The following is a 15,688-nucleotide window of genomic DNA, read 5'->3' on the forward strand; positions in this document are numbered from 1 at the left end:
GGCCAGGTTCTACTAACTGTTAAACACTTGAAGATGAACACATCTTCTAAAATGATCTATATATTACCTCTCTAAGGTATTGATTATGACATAAGATGCACCCACTCATGCTCTCCTTATGTTAGACTTTAAAAATACAACTTAAAGAGCCTTTTGAGCATTAACAGTAAGTTTGATCAACCCTCCTCTACCCAGTAATCTGAGAAAGAGGACAACAAACCTGACTGTGGATGTTCTTCAGACCACCAGAGGGCACTGACTGTCTCTTCTGTTATTGTCTGTGGGCCTTCAGACTGCTGCACAGCAGGAGGCTCAGTGTGACTCCGAACATGCACCAGATGGTTCAGAGGTTTTATACAGCATGGGTTTTGCTTAGTAACACATGTATAACACATTGTATAACATCAGAGACGGTCATATATGTATGTTTACGTTCATTTATCAGGCCTTCCTGTGGGAATGGGATTTGGTTACAGATTTAGAGCCACTCAGTTCATGTTGAGGTGACTTTGTGTTTGCATCCTTCAATGAGATGCAGGTTTGATGTTTGGGGGAAACGGGGGGCATACATTTTTCTAGTCATATATTGTTTTTAAGTTATATTTTTGGGGCTTGAGGAGGAAACTTGAAGAAAGCAGGGGGTTTACACGTGGGAAAGAGGACGCAGACTGGACTGGAACCAGGGCCATCCACTATATGGGTGCACAACTTAACCATTAGGCCAAGCCTGCGCCCCACCATGTATTTTTGACCCCTGGTTGCTAGCTTTTCCACCTGTACTTGCATTCCTTTTTTTTTTCATTCAACAGAGAGAAAAGAGAGAGAGCTCAAATGTGAAAGAGGTGAACCAGGGACCACTCAGCCACCCCCAGGCCCTGAAAAGCCCCAGAAACCCCCAGATCGAAGCAGGCCCCCCACCCCACCCTTTTCCTTTTTATTTTTAAATGTGTGTATTTCATATACATACAGATCAACTGTCTCATTACTGGGAGAACTGGGAGTGCGTGGACAGAATTAGTAAAAGACGGCTAAGGGAATGTCAGACGAAGCAGTTAAAACTAGTCAGTGGATCTGGTTGAGGAGGAATAACATCAGTTGAAGGTTAAAACAGAAATAGGAAAATACTCAGTAGGGGGGAGGTAGAGCACACTGCCTAACCAGGCAGGTATGAGTTCTAGCCTAGACCAGCTCCTCATCTTGGCTCTGCCTCCCCTGTCTTCTAACACCTGGCTACAGACGCCTCTTGTTGTGTGTTAGGTGGTGGGTGCTGCTCGGGGCCAGGTGGTGGAGTAGGTAGTATCAGTGGGTTGGGTTTTAGGGGTGTTCTGCTGGTGGATATGATGGACAGTGGGAGCTGGCATGGAGGGGGGTCGCTCTGGGACGTCAGAGTTAGTAAAGTGAGGAGCCCACTTGATAGCCCCAGTGATATGCTGGTTTTGCTCCCCATCTGACTTTCTATCTCAGGCTTTAGGGAACATCAGGAGCCATGGAGTAGGCAACTAGACATATCAGTAGAGGGCATAGTGGGGTGGGATTCTGCACTGAGCACTCTTCCCTTCTTTCTTTGTGTTTATATCACATATTTATTTGAATTTGCTCGTAAACACAACAACATTAAGCGAGGTCGAGCTTGCAGAAATAACTTATTGTCTGGTCCATTGTGTGAAGGAGTCGTGTGCACACATGATACACATTAGAAACCAGAATTAGGGTCTTATACATACACGTCTTGGTGTTTTTGGTGCGAATAAACGTAAACAGGGAATAAGAAAAGGAAACAAATTACCAACAGGACTCCTACAGCTGAGAAACTTCAACAGAGTCAAATAAAAACTGAAGTTCTAAAAGTGGAATTTCTTAAATTGCCTTGTCTTATATTACACACTCATTTTAATCCTATGTGCAACAGATATTAACTTGTGAACATAAGTTAAAGGTTGTGCACATTGTAGCTGTTTGTGGGCACAAGTTGCTACAGCTACAGAGTTCAATCACAACACTGGGGCCTGACTGTTGTATAGAACCCGGGTCACAGGGGCCTGACTGTTGTATAGAACCCGGGTCACAGGGGCATTGTTCATTGGGAGTGCATAAAACTGGAGATTGAATACAGCAGAGCTCATTTCAACTGAAATACCCCAGAGAGAGAGAGAGAGAGATAGAGAGAGAGAGCGATAGAGAGAGAGAAATATACACAACTACGAGAGATAAAACCTGAAGCTAGAGAGATCAGAGATCAGAGATCGAAGAAGAGACAGAAAACGAAAGTTACACCTGCTCATCTAAAACATGTCTGAACAGACACAGGTGAGTACTCGCTGCAGTCACTTCAGCTTGAAACTGTTTTTGAGTTCAAAGTTTAAAGAAAGAGATGTAGAGGTTTTAAGAGAAGGATGTCAATATGAAGCAGCAGGAGGGAGGAGGTTTAAGAGCAGGCTGGAGTCCAGACCTGATAAGTCTAGGTGAAGTGGTTTTGATCAGGACCTGGTTTCATCAGCCCTGTCCTTCACAGCTCAATCAGAAGCTGTGAATCAGATTTGAACTTCAGAGTGGGTGTATTTATGTTTATTATTTACATGTTTGTTAATGAACTGTTGAGTCAGAGAGAAGACGAATAAGGACATGGAAGAATATTTGAATATCTAATGTTTGACTAATGAATCAAATCCCTCTCTGTTGTAACTGTTGCACAATGAGTAGTTATTTAAACTCAATAAGAAGACTTTGAAAGTATTTCTCCTCCTCAGTAACTTAAACAATGTTTGTGGTTCCCCTGCAGATTTCTGATTTCAGTGAAAGGGATGAAAAACCAGAGAGCATGAAGGAAACCTTCATCCCTCCTGAGTTATCCACAAGCCTAGCTGAGATAATTGAAGACCTGATGAACTGTGAGGATCTGTTCCAGGACAAAGACCTCACCTCCTGTCCCAGTTCTACTCTCAAAGACAAGAAGAGCTTATACTCTCTGTCTCAGAGTTCCCTGGACAAGGACCGCGTGTCCATAGCCACCTCTGTGTGGTCATCTCCTGCCTCAGACATCTCTGAGAGGATCTCACATGACGTCCAATCAGAGGAGAGCAGGAGAGCGTCCTCCACCGTCATCAAGAAGGTGACTATAAGAAGCCGTCAGGACTGTGTCCCCTCAGCCTGCAGCACAGAGGGTTTAAACATCACTTTTTAAATATACTGTGTGATATATATGAGAGAAGTCAAATGTTTGGTTTTAAGGGTTAACACATGCATACCCACTGAAACAAGGAAATAAACATCTGAGATCAATTATAATTTACAATATTTAAGTTCATGTTAGAGCAAAGAATCAGAGCAGCCCTCCCCAAACTCAAAACACCTTACAAATCCATAACAGTAATACAAAATAAAATCCTGCATCTGCATCACTACTGAAGTGTTTCAGACCTGCAGGTGGAGAAAGTTTGAGAGCAAGTTGTAGAGAAGAGCTTTCATTACATTGTATCCTCTCTCTGATTCTCATAAATATAAGATCTCTAAGATGTTTGAGGTGTTTGACTGCATGTTACAAACTCCACAGGTTTTTCTTTAGTGTGTGATGATTGCAAAGATTTGAACCTTGCTCTGAATATTAAATGCAAATGTTTGTCTTTGTCCACCAGATGTCTGATTCCAATCAAACTGATGAAGAGGCAAACGATCTGATGAAGTGTGATGACCTCTTGGAAGATGAAGCCACGGACTTGCGTCTTGATTTGTCTTCCATAAATGAGGAGCGCTCTCACACTCTATCTTGGGGTTCCCTCAGCTGGGACAGCAGGACCATGGTGAGAGGTTTATATTCAAGACCCTCGGATGATGAACATCCATCACACCAGGAGGAAGCAGAGGCAGGAGAGGTCAAACGAACAGAACAAAGTGACCCTGCTCCTGCCAGCTCCAAGACCACCATCTCCACCAGGGGGAAGTTCTTCAGATGGATGAAGACGAATAAAATCCACCCAGATGAAGTTGATGTCAGCACTGGACAGACCTCTATTGAAGAGGTGCCAAGAAAAGTCAGTGCTGAGACAAAGACAAAGAAGGGCAATGGTTTCATAAGATTCTTCAGAAGCATCTTCTCAAAGGTAAAGATGCATTTATTAGCAGATTGTCTGGGGATCAATGAGGGCAATGGGCTGAAATGAGCCAGATGATATGAAGTGTGTTTTTTGATACAACTGTTCTAAATGTTTTTTATGTCTTCCCCATAAAGAACGAGAAGAAGCTGAAGCAGGATAAGATGGAGAATGTGCAGAAAAAGGCAGCCATCAAAGTTCCTGTTGAGGAACAAGAAGTCCATCAAGAGGAGACAGAAGATAAAGTCCAATCTCCAAACTTTGGCAGATCGAGTCCCTCTTCACTTCAGGAGGATAAAATCCCCTCACCTCAGAGCCAAACAACGGCTGGATCTGTGATCCAAGTGGAGGTGATAAGTTCTTCTCCAAGACCCTCATATGACAAAGATTCATCACCCCAGGAGGAAGCAGAGGCAGGAGAGGTCAAACAACCAGAACAAAGTGACCCAGTGACCCCTGCCAGCTCCAAGACCACTATCTCCACCAGGGGGAGGCTCTTCAGATTGAAGACGGACAAAATCCACCCCGTTGAGGCTGATGTGAGCACTGGACAGAACATGAAGATCTCAGACTGTCCTCCAGAGACTTGCTCCTCTATTGAAGAGGACATAGGAGAAGTCAAGGCTGAGACAAAGATGAAGAAGGGCAATGGATTCATAGGATTCTTCAGACGCATCTTCTCAAAGGTAAAGATGCATTTATTAGCAGATTGTCTGGGGATCAATGAGGGCGATGGGCTGAAATGAGCCAGATGATATGAAGTGTGTTTTTTTATACAACTGTTCTAAATGTTTTTTATGTCTTCCCCATAAAGAAAAAGAAGAAGCTGAAGCAAGATAAGATGGAGAATGGGCAGAAAAAGACGCATGCAGAACAACATGTCACGCTGTCTTCATTCAGCTGGTGTGGAGCAGTGAGCTGAATCCCATGAACCCACCCATAACCCCCCCTCTTCCATTTCACTCCCTCCTCCGCAACTCTCTCCTTTTTCCAGTCACCCCGACCCTCCATTCCTCTCAGACTGTCTCTTTCTGCATATATCAATAAAAATATTGATATCCAAGCTCTGAAGGTTGCAGTTTTACACTTTCATGTACCAGGTTGTTACTAAAACAGTACAACACAATGTCTGAGGTAAAACAGCCCACAGTGGGGTGTGTCGTTTCTTCTGAGCAAATCTCATGATTCCTGTCCAAGTTAGAGATGTTGTGGTGTCAGGAAAACATAAAGGCAAAGAGTTTATTATCACCAGAGGTCAAGAGGTCAAACAAATGACAGTTTTCACCATCATTTCATCTTTATTCATGTGTTTCAAGTTTATTTCTCGGCTGCATTCTTTAGCTTTGCAGAGAAGGTGTTCTTTTTTTTAACACATCAATTTTATCTTGTTTTTTTTTTTCCTTTTACATAACAAAAGAAATAAAACACAAACATCAACATCATTTCTTTATTCATTTATGGTTTATTTGTTAGGGACAGATACATAGACAAACTGTGAACAGCCATCCCATGCAAGTATCATAATATTTGTAGCAAATGCTAATTTACAACACCGTCCCTAGAAGGGTTTAAGATAAGCTACTCCCTTATTCGTCCAACAACGGGGAAATTCATGGAGTTACAGCAGCAAACAAGAAGGTGTACAGTACAAGAATTTCAACAAGAATATATATAGAAAAGAAATGTCCATCAGAGACGACAGCTTGGCCACATTGGATTTTTAAGGGAGTAAAATATTAAAACAGTAATTTAAAATAAAAAAGAAAAGGTATTATAAGTACAGCATGATACAATAAAACACACATTTGGCAATGACAGAACATGCTGAAAAATTCGACATGAGTGCAGGTTTGTTGCTGAATGAACCAGGATTTGGTGACGGTCTTGAACCTGGTGAAGTTTGTAATGAGGTTTAAGTTATCAGGAAGAGAGTTCCAGGCTTTAACTCCTTTCACAGAGAGAGCTGTTTGAGAAAATGATGTTCTGCAGAATGAGACTTTACAGGCGCCACTTAAAGCTGCTCTGGTGGATCTGCTGCAGCCCTGTAGTCTCTTTATGTATTTGCAGAAAGGTTGAGGGGTAAGACCATTTAAACATTTGAACACAAACTTTGGATAATGCAAATCAATAAAATGACTAAAACGTTGTATGTAATTAAAATGTGACTAGTGGTTGCTAGTCTTTGTAATCTTCACAGTTCTAGAGAACTTCCTCAGTCATAAGATGTGTGCAGCATGTGTGTAAACTTTAAGTTTGCCTCATTATCATAGAATACAATAAGATGGAGGTCAACAATGTTTTCAGCAGTAAGAAGGAGGGGAGCAGCCACCATTCACACCTTCTATTCTAAAAAATAGAGTTTCCATTTTCCCACCTTGTAATGTAAAAATCTCTTCTTAATCTCAGCAGGAAAGTCATATTCAGACAATTCTGTCCCATAGGTGGATCTGCCTGGAACCATTTATGAGTGATTCCTTTTTTAGCAGCAACAACAAATATTTTCAAGAGATATTGAGTGTCTCCTGTTATGTCATCTGGTGGGTCACACAAATAAAGAGAAACAGAAGTTAATAGAAATGACAATCCCAGAATCTGCTTCATGATACTCCAAAATATTTAACATTTAAAAATATGGTGGTGGTCTGCCCCATCACTCCCCAATTTCTCCTCCTGTAGGGCTCCTAGATACAGAGTACCTTTCCAGTTTAGGAGTAATGAAATATCGTACAAGATTCTTCCAACCACATCACGCCAGTACATAGAACAAGAAGTGGAAAAGATGATTTTGCATATGTTTTCCCATTGCTGTTCAGTTATTTTATCATTGGATTCTTTTTCCCATCTCTCTTTAATACTGTGTGTGGTACTTCCTCTTCCCTCTCCAATCCCCTGGTGAGAAGGTGTTCTTTAAACATATAAACAAGATAAGATAAGATATTACTTTATTAGTCCCAAAACGGGGAAATTTAAAGTGTTACAGCAGCAGAGTAGACAGTGCAAAACAGCATAAAGTAAGTAAACAAGAGCATATATAGCAATTATTAAAAGTTATTAGCAATTAAAATTAAAGAAGTAAAATAAGCATATCTCACAAACATATATACAAAACTAAATAATTAAATTTACAAATATTTACAAAACCAGCGATGCAGTGAAAAATGTGCACAGACTTGTAAGGTAAAAAACAATATACAGAACTGAGAAGATGGGTAGAGAAAAAAGTACTGCACATGTAAGAAGAGAGGGATGAAGTAGTTATTGCACGTTAATAAATAGACGGGGGGCTATTGCACCTGAATCCGTTTTGGTGAGGTTATTGTTATTGATTATAAGTCTGACCACTGCAGGAAGAAAAGACCTGTGGTATCTCTCCATGAGACACTGCGGGTGAAGAAGTCTGTCACTGAACAAGCTTCCCAGTGTTGTTATGGTCTCTCTTAATAACACCACTATACTAAACAATATTCCTTTATATTCTGGAGCCTTTAATAAATAAATGATAACTATACAGTGCAAAGCCATACATCAGAAAACTTTCTGCCATTTGGAGTTCTTTGTTATTTGTTGAGGGTGATGGTTTAAAAATTGCTGAAGGGTGTCTGGGATGGGACAGGTGAAATCATTTATGGGTGGGCTCACTGGGCTGCTGGGCTCTCTGGGGAGATCATCTCCACAGGCTGCATGCTGCCTATCACAAATCGGACATGAAAAGTAGAGGAATAGTCTGGAATAGGTGAAGTTTGAACAAGATTACATGCAAAAAATGAGTCTGCATGCAATCAGAACTGTGGCTAGTTGACTAAAGTATAGAAAACAATAATATAATGATCTGAAAAATGGACAAACACTTAGAATTTTATTTTAACAGACAGTACAGCTCAACATAATGTACCTATTGACCATATATCTGCATAATATGTGCAGATGTTTTATTGTAACAGTTAATCAGTGTTTTATTAATTTAGCTACTGTATATAATGTGAAACTGTTGAAAGGACAATAAACCATAACAACTGACTGAAAAAAATGTAAAGCATACATATATAGCATATATTATTCAAGTTGTTAGATCAATGTCCTTCATGAACCAAATTGGACTGTGGGCACTAAAAAGGTGCATGTTGACACTTAAACTCTGGTGACCTGATTTGGGAGATTTCATTATAGGTTGAAATGATCAAAAACTCTGAAAATAGCAGATCTACATACTCAAAACACATCACATTGCAACATGTGAGTTGTAAGCTTGTAGATGTGCAACTTGGTGAGAAAGTATGAGACCTCCTGGACCTCTGTTGCCTCTCATAGGGCCATTGAGCCAGGTATTCTTGACAGACAAGCCACTGGGCCAATCAATCATCAGGTCATCTCTCCGTTGCGTTTAGTCTGCAGCTGAGCACTGTGTTTATTTTGTTTTGTCTGCAACCTGCGTCTTGCCTTGGTAACTACGGTAACTCTCCTGGACAGGACACAGGCCCAGCACATTTCCCCGGGCCGGCCTGGGAGAGTTACCGTAGTCGTACATGCTTGCTCTACGACTGCCCAATCATCTTCATCCTCCTGAACAATACAGTCAGTGCCCAGTTTAGGAAACAGTTGATAATTTACCCTCCATTGTGCCCACCGGGAAAACTCCTGGAACACCCGATGGCCAGTCCGCCCCTGTTGGGACACATATACACACTAAGATGGCAGAAAGACACTCGCAACCTTTTGGAACCCTGAGAGCTCTCTTCTCTGTCTCAGTGGAGGGGAATGCAGGACTGCAAGTTCCTGTGAGTCCACCTCTCGAATCATAGGGACTAAATAAGCTAAATAGCACACTCCCCTCAGCCTAGTGTATGGCATGCACCTATAAGCTTTATCACCACAAATTAGATATACTCTTTCTGGGAGAGGCTGTTGTCTAAGGCTAACATTTACCACTGAATTACAAGAACCCTCACCCAAATTTAGCTCGTCAGTAACCCACTCCATTAAAGCATAGAGAAACATTCTGCAACTCATGAGTATAAACAGGTGGAATATAGTCAGAACTGTCTTGTGGAGGCGTTTTCTAATCAGAAATCATAACAGAACAATTGTACATGGAAGCTTTAACCATCTTAAATGACAGTGTATCATACTACACAGAGACAGAAACTTGAGCCAAACTGGATTGGACCCTACAAGGTTGTTTCATCAGAGAACGAGGGACTCATCTATACTCTTTTAGACTTGAGACGCCCTCAAGCTGGATTCAAAGTTCTTCACTATGACCGATTAAAACCTTTTAGATCTGCCTGGGACACAACTTCAGCACCAGTGAATTGGACAGTTCCCCCCTTGACTGTGGACACATACCCCAGGTATACATCTTTGTCTGGTTTATTTATTTATTTATTATTTAAAATGACCATGCATATGAATTAACATTTCTGTAAATATGCCAGAGTTAGCCAAAAGGCTAGTTTACATCCGTAGTCCCTTGCCAGATGTTAAAAAGGCTCCCTAAAAAAATCATGGTTAAACAAAGATAAAATTGAGTAAAATCAAATCAAAGTAAGAAGGTAGAGGAGAGACCAAAACACAAACAAACAAACAAAAAAGAGAAGAAAAGAAAAGTACAAATAGCACCATACGATTAAAAATGACTTAAAGCTACATAAGGACATGATATGACAGTTTTTGAGAAAGTGTCCATGGACAAAATACATGGAGCAAGACAATCAGGGAGCAGCAATAAGGAAATGTTAAAGAAGACACGTGCAGACACAACAGGACAACATTTAACATTGCTGTACATATTTGCATCTGGCAGTGATTACCAATCATTAAACTAGCTGCATGCAGATCAAATGAGGCAACATATAGACTGAGCGACAGGTGAGCACAACGAATAGACAACACAAGCAAGCAACAGTATGTTAAGGAAAAAAAAAAACAGGACAAATTCACAGATGGCCGACACAAGGTGGCAGCAGGAGGGGGAGATGTGTTTAGTGCTGACAGATTTGGTTGCTTATGAGCTGCTGCTTCAAATGAAAACTAAATGACCGGTATGTGTTGAGCTCTCTGATAGAGGTTGGTATGTTGTTCCATTCTCGTGATGCTCTGATGGAGAAGGCTGATTGACTAAAAGCACTTTTTCTAAGTGGAATAACACAGTCCCTTCTTGTGACTCCTTTCGTAGTGTGATGCGGATTAGTTTGGATGCTAACAAAATCGCTAAGTGGTGGGGGAGCCATGCCATGTGTGCTTTTGTAAAGGAGATGGGCATTTATGTGCATTACCATGTTTTCCCAACTTAGGAGGTTGTATTTCTTTAAAATTTCGCAGTGGTGGAATGTCCTTGGTCGTTTGTCTAGAACCTTAAGTGTCTGTTTATACAGGGTCTTTAATGGTTTCACCGTGGCATGACTAGCTTGAGACCAGCTTGTTAAGCAGTAGGTCATGTGAGTGAAAATCATTGAATGCATGTACATCTTGGCTGCTTCAGTGGACATTGAGTTTCTGATGAATCTGAAGTTGGCAAGATTAAATTTGACCTGTTTACAGAATTTTTTTACATGCGCTCTGAAATTAAGGTTGGAGTCAAGAGTAAGACCAAGGTATTTAAATTATTTTACAATTTGTAACTTTTCACCAGACACAAGAATATCGGGGTCTACTGAGTCACACGTTTTTGTAAAGAACATACCGACTGTTTTGGTTCACTCCCCTTGCACTCTAATACTGACTCTGGACAGTCATCTGCCCCTGCCTGCCCCTCTGTTCCACTGCTTCGAAGGCCTTCTGGTCAGGTCTCCCCTGTTCACCCAAGGTGGTTTGATCCTCCTGTACTGCCTTGTGGGACACATGTTGGTGACCTACCACTCGCACTGGACGGATTGTTAGGAGACCACAGCATTTTTTGCAGTGAGTTATGGGCCATGGACTACTGATTGAAACAAGGACAAAAAAAAGAAAATTAAAGAAAAAAAAAAAATATATATATATATATATATATATATATATATATATATATATAGAGTAAACAAATGAAAACTTGTGATTTGATTAGATTTGGTTTTTGCAATTTTTCTCTACCGTTGACTAAACAATGATACAGGTGTATTTTTTTTGGGAGGTATACCGTTACTTTGAACTTACAAGTTTGTGCTAAATCTTCATGTGAGTGATATACAAACAAGAGAGAAAACAAAAAGGTACAAGTTTTGTGTTTGAAGAATTCATGCCATGTTTTGGTCTCTATGCATATTTGAATTAACGCATGTGCATTGCCTGGTTGTTCTTGACTTGTTATTCTGTTTACAAGTCTTAATGGGTTTTACTGTTGGTTGAGATTTTATTTTTCATAACTTGTGAAATGAGGACATTTCATTTGAAGAGAGGAAAGTATGTAAGATGAGATTTTATTTTGGTCTAAGCATTTAGATCATTGAGTCTTTAATGAAGTTTGATAGACTTCTGTTACACCGGACAGACACTGGGTTCACCTCTCTTTTGGCTCTGTAGAGAGGTGGATCAGAAACAGGTGGAACAGAAACAGGTGGAACAGAAACAGGTGGAACAGAAACAGAGTCACTAGTCACCTCCTTGTTATTCTTGTTGGGCTTTCTCCCTTTACCTCTCACATAGTCATGTTTTTTCACTTTTTTTCTTCTCATATCCAAACTGTGTGTTAGAAAGGTGTGTCTTACGTTACTTGTGGATTTAGGAATAGCCACTGCAGCTTCCTTCTCACTGTGGCTCACACCTTTTCTTTATCTTAAAGACACACACTTGTGGGGCTGCTTTCCTTCAGCACCACTCTCTTTAACCTGTGCAAGGGGCTGCTTTCTGTCAGCATCATGCTCCTGGAACTGAGAGTGAGGCACATCGGTGCCTCTCTACCTGACCTCCAGGTCAGGATTGCCACTCTCGTTCTGTTGAACCCTCGGTCAGGGTTCACCACCACGAGGGGGAGGAGGAATGTCAGTCCTCCTCAGAGGATTGAGCCCCCTCTCCTGAAGGTGCCAGCCAGCACCGGGATGTGTGCACCCATTTTGCCCTGCCCTTGACCTTTAGAGCAGTTCGGGTGACCAGTAACACCTGGAATGGACCTTTCCAACTGGAAGGAAAATCAGAACAGAGACCTTGTCCAAGGACTTGATTAGTACATAATCTCCACACAGAGAAGGATGAAAAGGGTTCTGGAAGCTGGTCAGATACCTGCAAATGAAACTTTAGTTGTTCAGTTACATGATGAAAAAAATCAGACCCAAAAACATCAGTCCATAACAGTGTTACTTTATGGGGTGTCAAAGGTTGACTTGTCCCTGTGGACATTGGTCCTCCCATCAAAATATTTTAAGGACTTAGCCTGATTGTTGAGGTCAGTGTGTTTCGAATGGACACAACCTAATATTTGGTCAGAAATCATAAACATATATTTCTAGACTCCAAAAGTTTACAGAAGGCAAAATAAGAGTGATATACAGTCTAGAAGTTTGAACCAACACACTTTGATTAAAGAGGGAGGGATTAACCCTTTCAACTCCAATAATAGGTTTTATATGGATCAGAATTTCTTAACCAAATATTATTATATGCAATATTATCATAACCTTTTTTTGGTTTAGCATTAGCTTGAATTTCACAATATTAGGCCAACCAGATGTCACAAATCATAGATTTTTTACATTTGTTTTTACATTTTTTGTTTTGTTATAGGGACTTCAAAACGCTTAGATAGGTGTCCAAACTGCTGAAACAAAAGAATTCATATGTAAAATCAGAGGCTCTGTCAATTGTAAAGTAAATATTTCATCCCCAAGGTTGTTATGGTTTAAGTCTGAGCAGCTGATAAAGCCTGTCTCACAGAAAGCATTGTTTAACCAGTTCACTCACATGTTTGGGTTCAAACCAGCTGTAACAGCCAGAGTGATATTTAGAGGAGCCTCAGTGTTCCTAAAACTTTTTATTTATTTATTTTCAGACAGTTTGACTGCTAAAGCACACCCTTACAGACACACATACTGATTGCTCACATGTCAGCTGATAAATGCATCAGAAAGTTATTTACACTCCTCTGTTTGATTAATGGCAACTATGCAACAGCAATACAGTACAGGCCTCATACAGACATCAATGAAACACACTAAAGATGATGATTCAGCAACTTTTGCACGTGTGCCATCTCAAATGTGTCAACATTAACTTGGGAAGGTCCAGTAATAAACACAACTTTGAACAAACTGCAAACATTGAACTGCTTGAAAGGCTCTCTCACAGTATTTCTTAAATAAAGCTCACTACAATGAATCGAAGCAAGTAATTCACACAAAAATCTTTTCCCATCAAATCCACAGCAACATTGTCTTCAGTGGAAACTGGCTCTGATATAGGAGTGCCTGAAACACCTACAGTGTGGATCATTTAGGATGCCGGGTGTTGGGGTACACTCTTGTAAATTTAAATCTTAACATCATCATCTTTAATTGACATAATTTATCTTTCAAAAGGACAAGTATAAAATCTTATTGTTAATATTTGCTTATTGACTGTGGATTTGATTCTTCTTCTACATGGCCTCCCTTTGCTCAGTTTAGAGAGGCCCCTCCTAAAGAGGAGGGGGGGAAGTATGGCACATTTTTTATATGTATCAGCAAGTTATTTATGTATCGCTATGTTTGAAGATAAACTGACTAAGAAAGTCTTACTTTAGTAAAATGACTACAATTACGTGTGCATGTTCTTACATACTTCTCAGCTTTGTGATTCAGCCACTCATTCATAGGTATGGTCATGGGCCACTGCCCGTCTGGTGAATGTGGAAACTTGAAAATGCTCTCACACATTGGCCATTCAGCAGCATATGTGAGGCTCAAAAGCATCTCTACATCAGGTATTAAGCAGTGGTAATAGTGGCAGGTGCGTTTTAACCAAACTAAGAAGGCTTCAGGACTAGAGATTGGATTAGGGGCACACTGTTTTATGTCTCTGACCTCAGATGGAGTCCAGGCCCTGAAAACTGCTACTCGTCCTATAGAGTTTATAGGAGTATCAAATCTAGATGTTTTGTATCTATCTGGTGGATTAGCTATGTTTCTAAGTCCATCTGTCTGATTGTGTCTCTCCTCAGTGAGCAGACTGTAGTCTGCTGCATTTTCATGTGTCTCTTTAGTACCAGTGATATGTGAGGCTTCAGCGAGTGCATACCTCTCTACTCTTACTTTATAACTTTTCATGATTATGGCTACTGCATGTGAAAGTATGTAATCAGCGCTGTGTATAGATATCAACTCAGATTTGTCATTAAGGAAAGTCTTCAACTCATCCAACAACCATTCACAACGCCTCTCTTCACCATTCTCTCCACACCTCTTACAGGCCACGTCAGACCACACTTTCACACAGATCTACACACATGTACTTGTAATCCCACTCTGGATCACCTCTCAGTGGTTTAATATTAGCAGTAGCTAACTCAATCTTCTTTGACTCAAATGACCTGAGATGTGGCCATCTTTGTTTTATCCATTTACCTAGGAGTGGTGAGAAAGTGACCACTCACTGCTCTTCTTACAATGCCCTCAGGCGTGTCTGTGAGGAATGATTGATCCTACTATGTTGTCGAGTCAATTGTATGTGAATTCAATGTAGTATTTGAGGTGGTTTTAACAGAAAGTCATGCACATTTATCATTAGCATGTGTGTGTTTATTCTTAACTTTATCATGTTGAGGTCTATTAGCTGTTGTGGACTGATGATTACACATCTTGCAGTAAATAATGAACATATAACACAATAGCAACACAAACCAGGAAAAACACACAGCAAACACAAAACATTTAATAAACACTTCAACTGCATTCAGAGTCTCTTCTGAATTCAAGGCAATTTGAACCATTTCATTTGAGTTCAGATGCTGTTCATTTATGTGGCCGGTTATGTTTGATCCACTTTCTCTCTCTCTCTTAGTGTACGTATGTAACTTAATGTACCGTACATAGTAAGTAGTGTTATTAGTAGTGGACTTGTAATTTATTTAGATAGGAGGGATTATACCAAAAATCGACCCCCTTTAGTGCTCTGAAGTTCGTGTCATTGCAGAGTCTTATTGTTCCCCCGGACACAGAATCACAACTGGTCTTGTCTTAACGAGATGAACCCTTTAATCATTCGATTCACCTCAGAACTTTTCCCAAGGGTTAAGACTCACAGATTGAATATTTTCTGTGTCGAGTCGCAGCCCGAAGCTGGCTCAGACCTCTTGACTACCCCCACAGGGTGCCCAATGCCCAACATCTAAACAAATTGTAGATCCCATTTTACCTTTATTCCATAACGCCTTAACTTATATCTGTCAACATACAGCAATTATCAATTCACTACTGTCACTATGTGTCAAGTTTAGAATTCTAAACCCCTATTACAGTTTCTTTGAGATCTTGTCAGACTCAGACATGGGAAAAGCAAATAAAAGTTTGCACTTCCCAGTCTTTGTCGTTAAGATTCTCGTTTGTGACGCCTATTTGTGATGGAATTCATCAATAAACTGGACACTGTACACAGAAGACTCAGGAGACTCTGACGGCTTACGTTGAAATAGTTTATATAGAACTTGATCAAGGAGA

General features: G+C 40.4%; 1 protein-coding gene across 4 annotated transcripts in view; it reads left to right on the forward strand.

Moving 5' to 3' along the window:
* The window catches only part of LOC117824954, a 47,200-nt gene that overhangs the window by 18,113 nt on the left and 13,399 nt on the right, over positions 1–15,688 (forward strand). For 3 of the 4 annotated variants that reach the window (XM_034700477.1, XM_034700486.1, XM_034700500.1), the window contains one exon: positions 4,226–4,774. In XM_034700477.1, coding sequence (XP_034556368.1) covers positions 4,226–4,774 — 549 coding nt within the window. Of the gene's footprint in view, positions 1–4,225; positions 4,775–4,902; positions 5,152–15,688 lie in introns of those variants that run through there. The other variant, XM_034700492.1, reaches the window with a different exon arrangement.

Source organism: Notolabrus celidotus, chromosome 2 (assembly GCF_009762535.1).
Source record: "Notolabrus celidotus isolate fNotCel1 chromosome 2, fNotCel1.pri, whole genome shotgun sequence".
NCBI lineage: Eukaryota > Metazoa > Chordata > Actinopteri > Labriformes > Labridae > Notolabrus > Notolabrus celidotus.